General features: G+C 42.2%; 1 protein-coding gene across 1 annotated transcript; it reads left to right on the forward strand.

Annotated features, from left to right (window-relative positions):
- The first annotated feature begins 409 nt into the window (after positions 1-409).
- Positions 410-16,604, forward strand: LOC129837650 (semaphorin-7A-like). Its single transcript, XM_055903975.1, has 14 exons — positions 410-814; positions 3,276-3,415; positions 3,894-3,956; positions 4,450-4,545; positions 4,774-4,879; positions 5,537-5,644; positions 6,223-6,362; positions 6,722-6,906; positions 7,444-7,552; positions 7,820-8,021; positions 8,609-8,724; positions 8,895-9,067; positions 9,305-9,360; positions 12,025-16,604. Exons 1-14 carry the CDS (start codon positions 733-735, stop codon positions 12,369-12,371), a joined length of 1,923 nt encoding a protein of 640 aa, XP_055759950.1. The 5' UTR covers positions 410-732; the 3' UTR covers positions 12,372-16,604.
- Positions 16,605-16,706: the final 102 nt, after the last annotated feature.

The following is a 16,706-nucleotide window of genomic DNA, read 5'->3' on the forward strand; positions in this document are numbered from 1 at the left end:
TTGCCTGCCATGGGCATTGATGAGTCTTCTGACATTCAAGTCAATTAACCCTCCTTGGATGCACACACAGCAGAACTGCTTTACTGATTCATCGCCTTCTGGGCGTACAAGTGACTATTGACAGGTATTTATTGGGCAATATTACAATAACTCATCTCTACCATTATTGGCTTCTTGATGTGGAACTAAAATATGTTAACACTACTGCCCGATTAAAACAAAATGGCTGTGTTTAGCAATAAAAAAAACATATTCAGGCTGAAACATGTTTTCCAGTTGCTCACGTTAGGTCTAAGAACATAAGAAAACACAGCCTGCACATTACAGGGGTATATTGTACATGTACGTGATTTAATAGGATTAGTCCTTCAACACACTGCAGCGAGCATAAAGAGCAACAGGTATCAAATTACGCGTTTATGGTGGATTTACTCTGAAAGTGACCATGGTGCGCTTCCATACATCACGAAAGCCTACATTTCTTTTTCGCGCCCCATTCCTCACACCCACCGTTCTTTTTGTTTTTGAGGTGGAGCCTCATACCCCGATTCTTCAGTGGACTGTCGGCAAGACAGACCTGCACGGGTTGCATGATTGAGGCCAATAGTCAGTCGCATAGATCAATACATTATACCGATACGAAAGCCGATTGATTGTCTATTGTGGAAATAATAAAGTGAGAACTCTTTCGATTATTAAATCCTTGGAAATCGGGCACATTGAGGACGTGGAATGATGAATTATATAATATTGGCGACCGTTTTTTCCATGGTTTTCGCCGAAAAGTCACCTCGGCTGAAATTCATTGTAAAAGGTATGTGCTAATTTAGCTATTTGCGTTTAGGGTGGTTAGATACGCCCTGTCTGTGTATTAGGCTATATGCGAGGACCTTGTTTTTTCCTCCATGGAAATAGTTAGATTAACAATGAACACTAGACTGTAATCTACTTGAAAATAAAAGTAGTGGATCACTCCTCATCGCGCGTTTATACATGCATGACGTCATGTATGATTCAAGGTAGACAATCATGTAAAATGTTCCTCAAAACAAGCTATACCAACAAAATAGAAATGTAGCCTTATAATGATACTAGGCTATATTAAATTGACAGAATGTTTGGCATTGTGCCAATGAGAACGGATCTCAGAGAAACGCAAATAACGTGATGAGAGAGAAAACACTTTGGACTTTGTATAATTGTATAATTTAAATAGCCGCTTTGTCAAATTATTTATGTGTCCCAGTTCTCAACTAAATGAAATGAAATAAGCTATTTGTATTAGATTACATGGAAGAAAGTAAACACTGTGTATTAGATTAAATGGAAGAAATTAAGCACTGTGTATTAGATTATAATAAGCTTCATGTGGGCTAATTTAGGGCCATTGGCCTATTCCATTGTAATGAAATGTAAGGGACAGAAGTGTTGTTTGGAACAGGTTTATGGCAGCGGGAACGGTAGAATTATTCAGAACCAATTGTGTTTTACAAGAAACTAGCTTAATTAAGATAGTCTATTATTACTATTTACGTGTTGATTATTCGGGTAGCCTGTTTTATACAATAGTGACTCACTCCTACGAAGACATCTAATCTTGAATTCAGAGCGCACCTCAGCATGCCAATGCAGAGGCTGTATGTTAAAGGCCCAGTGCAGTCAAACGTGTTTTTCCTGTGTTTTACATATATTTCCACAATATGATGTTGGAATAATACTGTGAAATTGTAAAAAGGTTGATAATACTTCTTTAGTGTAAGACCTGTTTAAAAAGGCCGCCTGAAATTTCTGCCCGTTTTGGTGGGATGGAATTTTAGCCTGCCTGGCTAATTCGGCTGCATTGGACCTTTAAGTGTTTTGAAGGTTTTGTACGTTTTTGCGTTTCGGTCACTGATAACTCATGTGTGAGGTTCAACTTAGGGCTGTGGGTAGACGTTTGTCGGTTGTCATGGAAACGCAGTCCTGGTGTTGTTTACCAGTCAGACAGCTGTTATTTGTGATCAATGTCCGGATATTTCTTCTGCTCTGCACCTTATTCCCTCTTCAAGACAGAATATAAGGCTAAATGATACGTGCTAATTGAAAAGAGTGCTCAGGAGCTCTGGGTGTAATATCATTACGTTTACTCAAAGACACAATGTCAGTGAACGTATTACAAAACCACTACATTACAGTTAAAACCCAGCATTATGGTGAATACTTTGGTCGCGCTGCAGAACTGCAATGCAGGTGCACGAGCTGACGCGTTGATGGTACTGCAGTAGCTAAGGCTTGTTGAGGATAGAACAGTAGCATTAGCTCCAGGACCTCATTAACACACGCGAACACAAGCGCGCGTAAACACGCACACATACACACACTCATCCACACAACCCAATTCATATTTATGGAAATTCCGCGCAGAAAAATAACAATTATATTTTCAAACTCACGCCCTCACACCTTGCACAGTGGTCTAATAAATTCACAATCAATAGAAACAGGACTATCAAGTTAAGATGCACCGACGCTATAGTCATTACAGGTGTAAAGGACTGTATTCCTCTTGGCAGATCAGCAGCCAAATACAGACAACAACATGGCCTATTTGTTTGACATATCAATCAAACGTATGTTATACAATAGGCCTACCAACCCTATAAAGGGATGTCATATTAACTACATTCAGTCCTAGTGTACCCGTTAGAGACAGAGACATGTCAAAACAGAAAGATAAAATCGATGAAGGCATTACGGTCTTCTCACCGTGAAGGTTCAAATGACTGGTGAGACCGAAGCCTAGTTCAGCACCTTTGACAGCACCATTTGCCGCTCTTTTGTCGGCCAATTGAGGAACTGGTGGTCTACTTTCCTGAAGCGTTGAGAACGACAGTCTGCCACTGAATTGGTAGACACACTAGTGTCGGATTTGCATGTGCCTGTAGGAATAGGAGTCCCGAGGGTAAATTGTGCATAACCATGGCAACCAATTCAATTTCAGTACAGACTCTTTCTCTCTCTCTGAACTGTACAGCTTTAGCCTCATATCATGTAAAACTAAAATGACTTGGGTCAAAAGGTAGACTGGTGGCTTTTTTGTTGTTGACCATTACATGACCACACCACAGAGCTCAATTAATACATTCTTGTTAAATCAAATGAATGCACTGAAAATAATGGCCAATTACATGTTTAATTGACTCAACTTGAAACCCCCAAGACACTGATATACTGGTATATCATATAAGGACATTGTAGCAACACCTTCTCCTAATCAACTTTGATATGGCCCACAGAGCCGGCCAGGTATCACTTCTCCAAACCGGAGAACTACATGTCAGTGTACCACCAGGAAGGCACCAACGTCCTGTACGTGGGGGGCCAGACAGTGATCTACGTGCTGACGTTCACTGACAGGGGGGTCCGCGACCTGCAGGTGAGTTGCTGGTAACCAACGAGATGAACAGAGATACTCGGTGGTGGTGACACAGTAACCCAGTAAAGGCACAGGAGACTGGCTTAAAGAGGAGGCAGCTGCTGTCGACCTAGTTCAACAGCCTCCATTTATAGAGCAGATCTCATCTCTGTCCAATCGGAAGGAAGTGATTATATAGCGTGGACTTATGAGGTCAACATACAATAAAGATAATACACTGAGCTAATAATGTCAACGTCAACATTTGTCTTTGTGACTATTCTGATTGTCTGTGCCCTATAGTTACGCTTAGTTGATCAATATTAGAGACAGTAAAGTAATCCTCCCTTTGTTAGTTTATGGCACAGGACCTGACTTTTGTCATTTTCAATCAGCACTGAATTTGATTGCAGTTTGCATATTTGAAAAGGCCTAATATTTGCATACGAGTTATGGATAAATTGTATGACATACTGGAATGTATCTTATATTATTACAGATCCCTGTGGTAACCGATGAAAACGCAAAGGCAGCTTGCATCGCCAAATCAGACCCACCAAAGGTAGGTGGTCACCATCAACATCATCCTCATCATCATCCTCATCATCAATCGTTGTCATCATTATCATCATCATTACAATGAGGTAAGTTTGTTGCTACTGTACAAATATGAATCAAACAGACACATAACATCAACGTGATATCATCCCCAGTAGAAACTGTCCCAACGGTTAAAGGTTGGGACAGGGGAACGGTACAATGCTGTATTTGGTATTCAGGCACAAACTGCATCTGGAAGTTTCTCTTGAGTTAACAGTCCAGCTACTGTACTTTATGAATAAGTGATGCAATGCATATGAAGTTATGCAGACAATGCATTCCCTCAGTACTGCAGAGGTAATTCTTGCGCTATCTGCCAAATTAGGGAAAATGGATCAGTTCCAAAAGTCTCTCTCTCTCTCTCTCTCTCTCTCTCTGTCTCTCTCTGTCTCTCTGTCTCTCTCTCTCTCTCTCTCTCTCTCTCTCTCTTTCTCTCATCCCCCTCTCTGCTACAGTTGGAGTGCGACAATTTCATCACAGTCATCCAGAAAGTCAATGACACTTTTGTAGTATGCGGGACAAATGCAGGAACCCCCAAATGCTGGCTGCTGGTAAGATGACATGATGATGAATAGAATAGCTATTGTCTTCAACATGTGTTTAGTGTTCTCACAACGGTCACACTTTCATCTTTCTTAACTCCTGTATCACTTTTATAAAAGTTGGTAATAGTGTTCAATAAAAAACTTCAACTTATAGCTCTATTTCTACTGTATACAAGGTGGCAAGAGCATTCAGGATATGGCTTGTGAGGTTGTGATGTCATTTCCTCTCCATAGGTAAATGACACTGTGCTGACTGACGCCCCCACCAATGGACAGATGGCACCAGCCTCTGACATCTCCCCTCCCTACCCCTCCCAGAGGTCCGTCAGTCTGTCTGCAGGTACGATGAGAGGACAGACAGACACTCCAATCAAACATCCATAGAAACTCTCCTATTGGCACAATACCAAACCTATACCTCACCCCTATTTGTACATCCTTGTTAACTCCTCCCTGTGGATCTGAAAGTATAGGATAAGTATCAGCATTTTGGTGGAGAGCTCCATCCAGCCATTATGTTCATAAGTATACAGACCAATCAGATCCTCAACATTGGCTTTGGTATGGGATAGGAGATCTGTTTAAAATGGTGCCATAGTACTACAGATGGTTCACGACATGTAGCGAAGCTGTAACTCACAGTATTATCAAAATCATGGAAAGGTTACTTTATATAGCAGGTTCTGTGATATCGCAGACCAGGCTGGACTGGAGTGATGAACCAATGAGCCATTTGCTAGAGTGGTGCAGCATTCTGATAATGTTCAGTTCTCATTGAACCATTAATGTCATGATTCCAAATTACCTCCCTTATTGCTATGGAGACAGTGCCCTAAGTGGGGTAATTGTAATACGGTTATGGGAGGATGTTGGTTGATGCAGTCAGCTGTCTTCTGTTGATTTATTTTTTATCTCTCCCTCTACCTTCTGTTTATCTCTCTCTCCCTCTCTCCTCTTTATCTCTCTCTCTATCTTTACCCCCCTCTCTCACTCTCAGATGGGAATCTATACTCTGCTCTGTCAGCAGTGGGGCGTCACCCTGGCTCTATCCGCCGGACCTACGGCACTCAGAAGCTTCTGAAGACTGAGACCAAGTGGCTGCAGAGTGAGTGGGATGAGAGCAACATGGGACTATATTGGTGTAGGAGAGCTGCATGAGGCACTGGAGTGGATGAGCATGGACATAGCAACTCTATATTATCTTCTATCTTGTAACTGTAACATGCTACATGCAGAAATCTAATCACTATGAATTCTTCAATTTTAAAGATCATAAGTTAAATTCACTCTTGTGATAAAACATTGAATGACTAACTCCCTGTATGATGAACTGGAAGTCTTTATTAGCCTATAAAACTTCCAAGCAAACACTTTTATCAAAAGATATATTTTTAAATACACCTTTATCTCTGTACACACTAGATGGCCCTGCTAGAATGAAATGCATTGGGAGTTTGAAAAGGACCCAAATAGTTACAACCAGTGACTGAGTTGGCTTGGTGCTCACTGGCCTCAAATGTTTTATTGCCTGATTGAGTATTAGCGCTTATAGAATAGTGCCTGTTAAATAGTGATCAGTACCAGCAGCTAAATATAAAGAGTAACGGCACCAGAAATGAGTACCGGCACCTATTTCAGTCCACTTCAAGCACTGGTGGAAGTCCTTTCTCTCTCCTGCTGCAGGCCCCCAGTTTGGTGGAGCAGCAGTAATGCCAGCCTCTCAGAAACACAAGGAGGAGATCTACTTCTTCTTCAGTGAGATCAACAAGACGGCCATGGTGGACGAGGAGCCCTACAGGTCGCGCATCGGCCGAATCTGCATGGTAACCATAACAACATCACCTTATATCAGCTGTATTACAACGTTATTGCATATTAAAGCTGAGCTCCGCGAAAGGAGAAACAGTACCACTGGTCACCCCAGGCACATTAGTTATTGTTATTGTTTAGTTTTTTTAAACAGAAGAGATGAGCATCCAGCCTCGTGGTGAAAAGAAAACGTAGTACATACTCTGATGTTCTATCGCATGTGCAATGATGTCAGAGGGGGAAAAACTGGGTTTGTTGTTTGAAGTAACATCTTTTCTGTTGTAATATTGCGAACGAACCTGGCAGTGTCACCGCTACGGATTCCAGCTTCAATGTTATGGTGTACAGTTGTATACTGTGTGTCCGTCTCCAGGTGGACGAGGGGGGCATAAAGAACCTGCTGGCGGACTCGTGGACTACCTTCCTGAAGGCCAGGGTGATGTGTGGTGCGGGTAGCACCCCCCAGCAGTACAACAACATCAGACAGGCGTTTGTGCTGTCTGAAGTGGCCCAGGAGAAGAGGACCGGGGTCATGTACGGCCTGTTTGCCAACGCCTGGTGAGTAGACACCTTACACCTTCAACACCCTCCAACCCATATGGCTGCTTAAGACTGTGTCATGCTTAGAATGCAGGAGAGGAATGAGCTGCACAAACAACATAATCAGAGGAAAGGAGGAATTATGCACAGCACATCCAAATGGGGTACAGGAGCTGGATAGGCATGTACAGCAATGAAAACTTGAGAGCAGCAACAAGTTTCAGTGAGGAAAATACATGATTGTATTTGAAAGGGAAAGGGAAAGGGGGATGCCTAGTCAGTTGTACAACTGAATGCATTCAACTGAATTGTATCTTCTGCATTTAACCCAACCCCTCTGAATCAGAAGTGGGCTATGCTCTGTGGAGTGCTTTTACTAGCATATTTGAGCAGCCTTAAATCTTTTAAGTCCTTTTAGGGAGTCATAGTAATATGATTCTACTCAGCTATCAGTCTGTGATTGAGTTGCTAAGGACATTCCGATTCACATTAAGTTTGAATAAAGTAGGAAGAATGAAGGAAGGCTTTTAAGTGTTGTATTGTTTGGTTGACCAGGGACACAACAGTGATATGTGCTTACTCCATCGAGGACATTGACCAGGCCTTCGCCACATCCAAACTGAAGGGTTACAGCAGTCCTCTAATTGGACATCGCCCTGGCACAGTAAGACACCCACTGAATCAGTTAAATTAACTTTCTTTTAATTAATGTTTTTTAGTGCCAATCAAAGTCATTTTGCAAAGGCCAATTGCATAAGCTCATGCATGTGAGTCCGTCAATTTTGGGGAAGTGGAAGACTTGTGTTTCTATTTTGGAACAGTTGCAGATGACAGACACTGGTTGTGAAATTATTGTGCAAGGCAAAGCCACAGCCTAAGTCTGTCTCCCTTCCTGATTACATCACTTTCATTACATCACTTCTTGTCCCAGTGTGCCTTCAAGAACTCCACGGCAGCCCACAACCCTAAGACCCTGGGGGTGATCAGGGACCACCCGGAGATCGAGGACGTGATTCGTCCGGTCGGGGGTGCTCCGCTGAACCTGCCCACCGACGATCACTTCACACACACTGTCGCTGCCATGGTGCTGGCAGTCAACGACGAGCACTATACTGTGCTGTACCTGGGAACAGGTGTGTGTGTGTTTTTTGCTGTCAAGCTGTATCTCATGTACATATGTTTGGTGTAACCTATTTAAAAGTTATCTTTTAGAAGACGTAGTCTCCTTGACAAAGTAAATATAAAAGTTGTTTGCTCAACGCAGACATGAGTTGGGGCTTATTATAAGAGTGCATTTTTTGGCATGAATCCCAGATAAATTGACTGAATTTTAAAAAACAAAGTAGCTACAGCCTAATCGACTGATAAAGAAGTCAGTCGCTACACAGGGAAAGTAGTGATAGAGCTGTGAACAGAGCCATGGGTCTCTGAGGTGGCCTAATAAGAAATTAGAGCAGTTAAGTCTTCTGTGGGAAGTAATAGCCTCTCAATGTGGGAAGGAGATAAGAGAGGACAAGCTGTAGGACAGGCCTGCTCCTCTCCGTAAGTCAGCCACTGATGAATTGACCAGTAGAGGAAAAAGGCAGCATGTGCTATTATAAACCTGGGGCCATATTCAATCAAAAATAGTCACTGGGTTTCCGGGATACATAAAAAATAATAGGGCTCGACAATGGTGTCTCTCTCTCTGATAATGTTCTCTCTCTCTTTCTGGTGATAGAACAGGGGAAAGTGCTCAAGGTTCTGCACACTATCGAGGATGCCTTTATCATCTCCCAGTACTCCCTCTTCCACAATGAGGGTCCTGTTCTAAGCATGGCCATCGACTCTAGGAAGGTACTGTGAGACCATCAGCGAACACTCCTTAGCAGCTAGCACTAATATCCGTAGATGAATTTGTTTACAATGTAGCTGCAGTCCAATCCTTTTAAACAATGCACTTCTAGTGATAGCCACTGAATGTCTCTTCCTGTCTCTCATGTATTGCTCCCTGCCTTCTCCCCCAGGGCCACCTTTATGTGGGCACGGCAATGGAGGTCCAGCGCATACCGTTGGCTGACTGCGGTCGCTATGGAGACAGTTGCCGGGAGTGCATTCTGTCTCGGGATCCCTATTGTGGTTGGGACGCAGCCAGGAGGAGGTGCACACCCATCCCAGCTGGATACAACATCAGCACTGGGTATGAGATGTGATGATGTCACTCCTGGAATACAGTTCAGATACCTATGGAAAACATGCAGTGTACCAAAAAATGACAGTCAATACCAGCCATAACTTATCATTTCTCACAGAGTGTCGAGGTTCCAACTACTATTCTAGGTTTTATGATAATTGTTTCATTTACATAAAATGGTTGATCGTTCAAAATGGTACATGCTAATTTGATGTTCCTTCAATCATTTGTTTCATACTGTAGGGCACTCACTCAGAGTCTGGACCATTCCAATGCCTCTATCTGTGGTGAAGCTGCTGGTGAGTGCCACTCCACCTCCTCTCTGACTCTCTGTATCTTTATTAACTGAAATATGGAACTTTTTTCCAGAGCTTAACTCGGAAGATGATATCATATAATTGAGTGGAGGCTCAAACCCATTGGGCGGTTTAATATCAAAGTTTGCCCTCACTTCAAACCCAATAGCTTCAGCCATATTAACCTCTAATAATCCAAACAAATTCTCCCCGCTGATGGGATATGTACTGTCTTTGTTATTAAGCTCTTTTTTCCGTTACTTCTCTTGGTCGCAGTCTCGGTGCAGCTGTCATTCATATCCGTTCACTGTTTCCCTTTCTTCCATTCCTGGAACATTGAGATATAAACCTAGGGAGTAGAGGATGAAAGGTGATGCAATATCATATATAAAGATATTATATTTCAATCTGTTATTTTAGCTGATATTTTCCAGAGAAAGTAAGTATCAGGCCACAGAATAAAATAGAACACTATTTAATGCATCTCTGTGTCAGTTTGTACACGTTAGTCTGGTTTTAGGTTTACTGGGCTTTGAGTCACAATTGTCCTACTAACTGAGAGCAAAGTTATCATTTACAATAACCTGTATATTTTTTCACAAATAAACTCAGCAAAAAAAGAAACGTCATCTCACTGTCAACTGCGTTTATTTTCAGCAAACTTAAGATGTGTAAATATTTGTATGAACATAAAAAGATTCAACAACGGAGACATAAACTGAACAAGTTCCACAGACATGTTGTAACGCTTGTCTGATGAAGAAGGAAAAGCGCAGCGTGGTACGTGTTCATAATATTTTAATAAATTAGAACACTTGAACAAAAATAACAAAGAGACAAACGAACAGTTCTGAAAGGTAACTAAACTAAACAGAAAACAACTACCCACAAACACAGGTGGGAAAAAGCCTACCTAAGTATGATTCTCAATCAGAGACAACGATAGACAGCTGCCTCTGATTGAGAACCACACCCGGCCAAACACAAAGAAATAGAAAACATAAAGAAACTAGAATGCCCACCCTAGTCACACCCTGGCCTAACCAAAATAGAGAATAAAAGCCTCTCTATGGCCAGGATGTGACACATGTGACTAACAGAAATGGAATAATGTGTCCCTGAACAAAGGGGGGTCAAAATCAAAAGTAACAGTCAGTATCTGGTGTGGCCACCAGCTGCATTAAGTACTGCAGTGCATCTCCTCATGGACGGCACCAGATTTGCCAGTTCTTGCTGTGAGATGTTACCCCACTCTTCCACCAAGGCACCTGAAAGTTCCCTGACATTTCTGGGGGGAATGGGAATGGCCCTAGCCCTCACCTTCCGATCCAACAGGTCCCAGACGTGCTCAATGGGATTGAGATCCGGGCTCTTCGCTGGCCATGGCAGGACACTGACATTCCTGTCTTGCAGGAAATCACGCACAGAACGAGCAGTACAGAACAGCAGTATGGCTGGTGACATTGTCATGCTGGAGGGTCATGTCAGGATGAGCCTGCAGGAAGGGTACTACATGAGGGAGGAGGATGTCTTCCCTGTAACGCACAGCGTTGAGGTTGCCTGCAATGACAACAAGCTCAGTCCAATGATGCTATGACACACCGCCCCAGGTCATACCAACCCTCCACCTCCAAATCGATCCCGCTCCAGAGTACAGGCCTCGGTGTAACGCTCATTCCTGTGACGATAAATGCGAATCCGACCATCACCCCTGGTGAGTCAAAACCGCGACTTGTCAGTGAAGAGCACTTTTTGCCAGTCATGTCTGGTCCAGTGACGGTGGGTTTGTGCCCATAGGCGACGTTGTTGCCGGTGATGTCAGGTGAGGACCTGCCTTACAACAGGCCAACAAACCTCAATCCAGCCTCTCTCAGCCTATTGCGAACAGTCTGAGCACTGATGGAGGGATTGTGCATTTCTGGTGTAACTCAGGCAGTTGTTGTTGCCATCCTGTACCTGTCCCAAAGGTGTGATGTTCGGATGTACCAATCCTGTGCAGGTGTTGTTACACGTGGTCTGCCACTGTGAGGACGATCAGCTGTCCGACCTGTCTCCCTCTAGCGCTGTCTTAGGCGTGTCACAATACGGACATTATAATTTATTGCCCTGGCCACATCTGCAGTCCTCATGCCTCCTTGCAGCATGCCTAAGGCATGTTCACGCAGATGAGCAGGGACCCTGGGCATCTTTCTTTTGGTGTTTTTCAGAGTCAGTAGAAAGGCCTCTTTAGTGTCCTAAGTTTTCATAACTGTGGCCTTAATTGCCTACCGTCTGTAAGCTGTTCCACAGGTGCATGTTCATTAATTATTTATGGTTAATTGAACCATCATGGGAAACAGTGTTTAAACCCTTTACAATGAAGATCTGTGAAGTTATTTGGATTTTTACGAATTATCTTTGAAAGACAGGGTCCTGAAAAAGGGACGTTTCTTTTTTTGCTGAGTTTATGAGTGTGGCCTCTCACCCACACATTTCTCACATAATGAAGTAGTCCTACCAATCCTGTCCTGCCATTCCCATTTTGAACTCACCTATGATTGTTACCGTAGATATGTAAACAATCCATAGGTATGAAACCATAGGCTACTCTCTAGTCTAGGCAGCCCATAAGTATTTCATTTGGGTGAGATCAATGTTAACCAGGCTGTGCCCTCTGAACCCCCACAGCACTGAAGACCCATAGGACAAACCCCAAACAGGTGGTGATTGACTCGGACGGCCCCGTTAACCTCCCCTGCCCCGTGCACTCCTTTCACGCCACCTACCGCTGGGAGAAGGACAACTGTATCCAGCACTACCCCTGCTTCATCATTGGAGACTCCTGTGTGCTGGAACCCACCCCTGGCCTGCCCCTTAAGCAGGGGGTGTTCCGCTGCATGGCCACAGAGAACGGCTACAAGGTGGAGGTGGTCTCCTACAGGCTGGTGATCAACAGTGGGCCTCTGCCTGCCTCCCTTTCCTCCACCCTGGGGCCCTCTCTCCTTCTTGCTGCAGCCACCCTCTGGCTCCTGTAACCATTGCAAATGCTAAAGCTAACCCCTTAGCCTCTAAGGCCCTCTCTCTGACAGACAGGAGAGGAGGGGCCACCATACCCAGGTTAGGTTCGCAGAGCATTGATATTAATGGTCGGGTAATGCGATCAGTGTTGCCCACAAAGACAGTTTTCAGAAAAAGTGTTTTTTTATTTAATTTACGTTGTTCAGAAAATGCCTGAAAATAAACCAAGCCATTTATTTTTAAATAATATATGGGCCTACCATATTAACTAATACTGTACTGTTTAAACAAAAAAATACCTAAAACAAACTTAAAATACATAACATTTAAACTTAATTAATACATTAACATCAATATGGGTTTTATGGAAAGACAAACTATATTATCATGTCTTATTGTGAATTTTAAATACAGATTCAAACCACAAGATATGCTTTGCGAACCTTGCCTGTCCACCCAAGAGATGACATCTCATGAGTTGTGTTAAATACAATACCAAGCCAATTTCTCTTTATGGTTTCTCAACTTATTTTGAAACTTGATTGTGCTACTTTGTGAATATTTGAAGCTTGAATACTGCTCTAACATCTAAACATCATGTTGAATGTCATAAGTATAGGCTAGTATTTAGAAAATGTCTGATATTGAGTAAAAAAAAGCCTTAACAATTCTGGGACATACCCCCTAAGCACAATTTGCTGTGAAAGCAAAACTGCTCAATTGTGTTGACTTGAATCTGTGAATGAGGTGGCCAAGCCTTACTTTGATGCTGGAAGGAAGTGTCATCATTTTGACAAGAAGTCATCTTTTTGACAGGAAGTAGGTAGAAGAGCATGAGCTCATCCTCGAACATCACTGTGTCTCGGCAAGTCCTCTGCAGTAAAGGCAGTTTTTGCATCATTTTATTGGATAGTATCAGACATTCATATTATGCTACTTCATTTTCAACAAACATAAGTACGGTAAACATCATTCAGTGGCAGGTGAGGACAAATTAGAATTGAGTAGATGACATGTAGAGCTAGTTGCATTTTGTAGTTTGCTAAATATGAGAAAAAGCTTGTGATTATATGAGTACCGTGTGTTAAGTATTTTATTGCTCCGCATATGCTGATTTCCACCATTGCTGCCTATGAAAGTTATTCTTGACGGTTCAAGGTTTTATACTGTACGGGATCCAGAGAGGACATATGAATAAAATAAAATAAATCCTTGTTATGTCGAGATAACAATTTATTTATCTCATGATCACGACATAACAAACGTTTTGGTCGAGATCACGAGATTTACTCTATAAATAGGAGTAGACGCATTGATGATAGATTGACAGGATGGCTGAGGTGGTAGAGCCCACAGTGGATCAGCGCATATGTTTTGATTGATTGCTACACTAAGGGATGGTACATTTCATGCTAACATATCAGTCATTGTCGGTTTATAAATTAGAATGTTAGCCAGCTAAATGTCCCTTACCTTGAACAAAGAGCTCTTGGGGCATCTAAGCCTTCATGGGGCATTTGAGCCTTGAACGATGCCTGACAGGCTGACCTGTCTCTGAGGCTGTATGCCACCCTCAAGACCACAGGCAATCACATGCAAGCAACAATGCAGCTAACTTGGCTAGTCTTGTGAGTGCGCAAGCTAGCTAGCTAGTTAGCTAGGTAGTCTTACTAGCTAGCTAGCTAGCTTGTTATATATGCTGGATGTTAGCATGCATAAAAGATATGTGTATAATTGTAAGGGGCACTTCATGTTTTATGGATAATTTTACAATTTACAGAGTGGGTGAGCACAATTCCTGACAGGCTAATAAGAGGACATTTTATCCTCAGACCTTGATCAGATTCAATAGCAGTCTCAGAGGCTGATAAGTCAGGATGCTGACTAGTAGGCTGTCGTCAAGGAGCCTTACATATGAAACAGCCTATAAGGCAGCACCCTGATTTATGAGTCTCTACGGCTTCTATTGAATCTGATCAGCTTGCCAGAAATAGAGCTCACTCACTTTGGATTATATGCATCAGCCTATACAGCACTGACAGCTAATCTGCCTGCAAGAAGATTTACCTATGAAATAACCTACAGGGCAGCATCCTGATTTATCAGCCTCTGAGGCTGAAATTTAATTTGACCAGCCTGTCAGAAATGCAGCTCACCCACTGCAAATGTAAATATTATTCACAAAAAAATGAAGTGTCACTTATAATTTATACACATATCAGTTATGCAAGCTAACCGCCAGCATAGATAACAAGCTAGCTAGCTAGCTAGAAAGCTCACAAGGCGAGCCAACAAGTTTGTTGTTCCTTGCATGTGATTTAATATGGTCTTGGGGGCGGTGGACACCCTGGGAGACTGTGTCGCCTGTCAGGCATCGTTCCGTGCTTAAATGCCCCACTTTGCGATCAACACAGCCACAGGGCTCCTTGATGAAGTGGTTATCGTGCATCTGAAGAAATGAATGGGTGATAAGTTGTATTTTTGATTATCTTGGGATCTCGACAAAACAACTTTTGTTATGAGATAAATATGTCTTGATCTCGACATAACGAGATAACCATTTTTTTATTGTTATGTCCTCTCTGGGCTTCCGTAATACTGTGGTTATACAATGATGTTACTCATTGACTGCTTTAACTAACCTATTCTCAATGGGAAAATCCAGTGCACAATACTCAAAGGGGTTATTTTCATACTTGTATCTGTATGCTGTAACAAAAGGCTTGCCATAATTTGATAGGATCATTTTGTGAAGTAGAACACTTTGAGCAGCCACCATACTCTGGGGAGAAAGACAGAAATTGAGTGACATTTTTGGAAGATATGGAACAAAATTCCTCTTTAAGCAATAGATGTTTTTTATTTTAGCACCTGACCTCAAATAAAAATAGCATATGCTTTATTGGAGGCAGAGAATGTTTGCTGGGAGGGAGTGGTTTACTCAAAGCAAATATTGAATGTAACATATTAATATGAACGTAGTTGCAACAAAATGCAAGTCTATTGTTCCCATTTATTGATTGTAGTATCTCAGTACTGAAGCACCATCTTACAACCACTATTGTGTTTTGAACTGTGCCACTGAGCTTTGTGGCGAATTTTGAAATGGCAAAAAAACACTGTCGCCTGAAAATATTGGTAGAAAACAGTCTACATAATGCTGTTCTTAGAACAGTTTTAGCCATAGTTCTGCAGGTTCCATCTTTCTCTCTGGGGGTGGCTGTACGTTTGTTGTCTCGAGGTCTCGGAAGGATCTGCTTGCTGCATTGCACTGATGCGGGCTATTGACCGTGCCAAACATAAGCTGTGTTGAGCCGCCTCATCTGCCGCCTGCCGCTTCTCACTCACTTAGCACTTTGAGTAATTGGTTTCCCAAATCTCTTTCTCAAACTCACACACATTCTTATATATGTCACAAATACACACAGGCATGTAGGTGCGCGCACACACACACACACACCTCTTGTTTACCAATCACCCACTTCAATCTCATTCCCTTTACTCCAGTATTTACTGTTGCTTATCTGTTTCATTGTATTTTGAGCATGAAGCTGGTGTGTCTCTGAAAACAGTGAACAGAAGCCTCTCATACACTAGCCAACACCAATTAGGCAACTGAACCTGTATCGCTCACTGCAGAGACATACAAGCTCTTTTACCAAGACAGATGGTCTAGTGTCAGTGGGTATTGTTAAAAACGGTCAATGAATCGTGGCTGTGCAGAGTTGATTGTATTTGGCCTTTCATGGATTTCCAAGGGGCAGCAGTGATATGGGAGTTTGTTTTCTCTGGAGCACTTTATTTAATGACCACCTTCATAGCCAGGAGTCCCTGCTTTGACGTGGACATAAACAGTGGATATATCGCATGCGATTGATTATCATTATCCTAGAAAGATTTAAACCGGTTTGTTGTGTTCAATTTACCCGTTCGATAAATAATGCCAGCAGAGAAATAGAGTGAAGTGAATCGTATTGTCTTTAAATCCTTTCTCTGGTGCTTTGGACAGTGTTGATTGCATTCTGTGTCTTAGTACATTTTTATTGGGAATCAGCTTACCAAACTCGATTGAAGAGGAGATTGTATTGGTATCATGCTCGTTAATGCCTCACCATAACCATGATTTTTTTTAAAGGACAGATGTCTGTCTATATGAAGTGTTAATACATGTCCATGTAACAAATATGTAACTCCATGTGTTTCCCTTTACTGAACATGTACAGTAAAAATCAATAAAGTAATCAACTACAGTATTTTATTTTTTATTAACTTTTATTTTTTCAGGGTAGCCTAATTATTATATATTTTTTTTCACACACTGGAAGAAAATGGTATATCATTGGTCTTTCTTT

The sequence above is a fragment of the Salvelinus fontinalis genome, chromosome 38, assembly GCF_029448725.1.
Source record: "Salvelinus fontinalis isolate EN_2023a chromosome 38, ASM2944872v1, whole genome shotgun sequence".
NCBI classification, from domain to species: Eukaryota; Metazoa; Chordata; class Actinopteri; order Salmoniformes; family Salmonidae; genus Salvelinus; species Salvelinus fontinalis.

Coding starts and splice junctions, on each gene's coding strand:
- LOC129837650 (XM_055903975.1), top strand. CDS start 733: ATGATGAATTATATAATATTGGCGACCGTTTTTTCCATGGTTTTCGCC. Junction 815..3,275: donor GCTGAAATTCATTGTAAAAG/GTATGTGCTAAT, acceptor TATGGCCCACAG/AGCCGGCCAGGTATCACTTC. Junction 4,880..5,536: donor GTCCGTCAGTCTGTCTGCAG/GTACGATGAGAG, acceptor TCTCACTCTCAG/ATGGGAATCTATACTCTGCT.